The sequence below is a fragment of the Penaeus monodon genome, chromosome 10 (genome assembly GCF_015228065.2).
Source record: "Penaeus monodon isolate SGIC_2016 chromosome 10, NSTDA_Pmon_1, whole genome shotgun sequence".
NCBI classification, from domain to species: domain Eukaryota; kingdom Metazoa; phylum Arthropoda; class Malacostraca; order Decapoda; family Penaeidae; genus Penaeus; species Penaeus monodon.
In genome coordinates, this window is record NC_051395.1 from 11,413,936 (window position 1) to 11,416,435 (window position 2,500).

Consider the following 2,500-nt stretch of genomic DNA (forward strand, 5'->3'; position numbering starts at 1 on the left):
GAGTTGAAACATTGGATGTGACAAATGATGCAATTGAAATGCTGTCATATATGCCTAATCTTGAGTATCTTGTTGGTGTACCCATGATTTATGTAACTGAAGAGTTTGAAGAACTACTTGAATCACTACCAGGAGCACAGAAATTAACCAATTTCCATCATGGTGTATATGGTAATGACAATTGGCCATATTTCGCTTATGAAGAATTCTTACAGGAGCCTGATCCTGAATATTTATCAAAAGTGTTCACTCAGGTCACAAAGGTAGGCATATATGCTCCAACAGAGGTAACTGAGAAAGTGCTAGAGAGTTTTACCAGGGCACAAGATATAACCATATTTACAGATGATTTTGAAGTTCATGGCAAGTATATGAGGAATTTAACAAATTTAGATATCAATGTTGGATACCAGGAGGAGTGGCCTATTTTGAATTCACTCTGTCAAACTTCCCCATGTTTGGAACAGCTCACTTTGCGCTCATTTTCCCTCATAGTTAGTGGGACATCAGATCAAAAACCACGATTCCCTTCACTGCACACTCTACGTTTCCATGGTCAGAATGTTCTTCAGGGTGAAGCCTTGATATTTTTCCTGCAGGGCTGCCCTCAATTGACAACTTTTGTACTTTCAATGATCACAGATGAAGATGGAGAGTACCTGCTGGATGATGAAACACTGCTTCAGGCTGTACCTCTACTGCCTAATTTGCAGAAATTTGTATACAAAGTGCAGAGTGCACTAACAACTGTGGACAGGGTACCATCAAGCCTAACTATGAAATCATGTGATGCCTTACTGAATGGATGCACTCAGCTCTTCCATGTAGGGAACCTAGAGACATGGAAGATTTCAAAATCTGAAATCATCTTGCTTCAAGAAAAAGTGAAGAAAAAGAACTGGGATTTAGAAATTGCTTAATCTTGACAAAGAAGTGCTTTGCAAGTGATATAGTGGTTGGATTAGGTGTGTTGTTTCTATGATGTGCATGTTATTTCAACTATACATGCTATTTCAAGATATGGATTGTAATATATAAATTGGAAATGTAATTTTTCTCTATAATTAAGTTCAAAATATTATTTTCCACATATTGCATGATATATGAAAGCAAGTGAAATGTGTTGCAATGAGTGAATTGTGATGTACCATTGGTGATAGATTATTCATAGCATATTATCAGCAATGATGTAAAACAGGAAAATAAATTTAAAAATTTATATTTACTCAAATACTTTTATTACAAAATCCTGATTAATTTACATTTCATGAGAGTAGATATATATTTTTTTTATGTAGAAAATACCTTCTGTTACATTTTTACATATTTCTTAACAAATATTATATATATGTTTGAGTATTTGTTACTTTTTACCCTCTTTTTTTATAAACTTGGGAATAAAATAACTTATCATATTGTCAACTGGAATGAATCAGTTTCAGTAAATGGTTGTGAGTACTACCTGCTTCATTACAAAATATTGGTAATTTAATATGATTGCTGTAAGAATATAACTAGCCAATCAATTCATATGATAAATTTACCTGTGGTTTACAAATTATCATTCTAAGTACTACATCTCACTACTGGTGAAAAATATTATTTGTCTACAATATAAATGTCATTATTAAGCCATTGCATAAATTAAATTTCCAATTCTGTGAATTGCTGTTTCCATCTGTCAAATATTCAACATTTCAGAAAAAGTTGTCCCTAACTAATATTTGCAAGAAAGATCTTATGCTTGGTTTTCCTGTTATATCTCAAAAAGAAGCCCTATAAGTAAACATTTCAACACTCTGAAGCCTTCTAAATATGTATACATGTGGCTGTACTCACGTGGCATTTACTTCATGGATTTTGCAAGTGCTTTTATAGCAGAAAAATTAAAAACTGGATACTATCTCCTTTATTAAGAAAAAAAAAAATCTGGTTACCTTGATTCACTTCCTCGAAGGGGCGGTTATTTTCTGCAGTTTCTGTTACCTTCTGGCAACTACCTACAGGAAAATTTACCATATTCAACAGCATTGGAATACAACCATCAAATGGCTTTCCTATAGGAGGTTCCAAAATTACTATGTGTCCGTTTTAACAAACAACACAGTGCTCTGCAACCTGCCGTTATAGTGTCTAATGACAGCACTGAGTGAATGTCATCCTTTACTTTTCATGTTTATTTGTTGTCGCTTAAACATCCAGACTAAATGCTCATTATTATGTATCAGTTAATTTGATTTAAATTGTCTTTTAGTGCCTGTTAACTGATCAGATCTAATTGGCATCTGCATGTAACTAACTACCTTCACGACCTTCGGATCCTATTAAACGATTTGGGTGTCGGCCTTTGATCATTTTCAACAAATCTACTTGAAGTGCAAATTAGCCGTTGCTATTATTGGAACTTCTGATTTATGCCATATCACGGAGATAATGGTCTTGTGATATAGAATGAAACATAAACTCAGGATTATTTTTTCTTGGGTGGGGGTAAATATAA

General features: G+C 33.7%; 2 protein-coding genes across 4 annotated transcripts in view; one reads left to right on the plus strand and one right to left on the minus strand.

The window, feature by feature from the left end:
* LOC119577826 overlaps nucleotides 1-1,225 on the plus strand; it is a 4,347-nt gene extending 3,122 nt beyond the window's left edge. For both annotated transcript variants that reach the window (XM_037925420.1, XM_037925419.1), the window contains one exon: nucleotides 1-1,225. This exon is cut by the window's left edge and continues 1,024 nt beyond it. In XM_037925420.1, the coding sequence (XP_037781348.1) occupies nucleotides 1-920 (920 nt within the window). In that variant the 3' untranslated portion in view covers nucleotides 921-1,225.
* Nucleotides 1-2,500, minus strand: part of LOC119577828 (F-box/LRR-repeat protein 4-like) — a 51,594-nt gene that overhangs the window by 14,167 nt on the left and 34,927 nt on the right. The gene's annotated exons all lie outside the window — the stretch shown is intronic.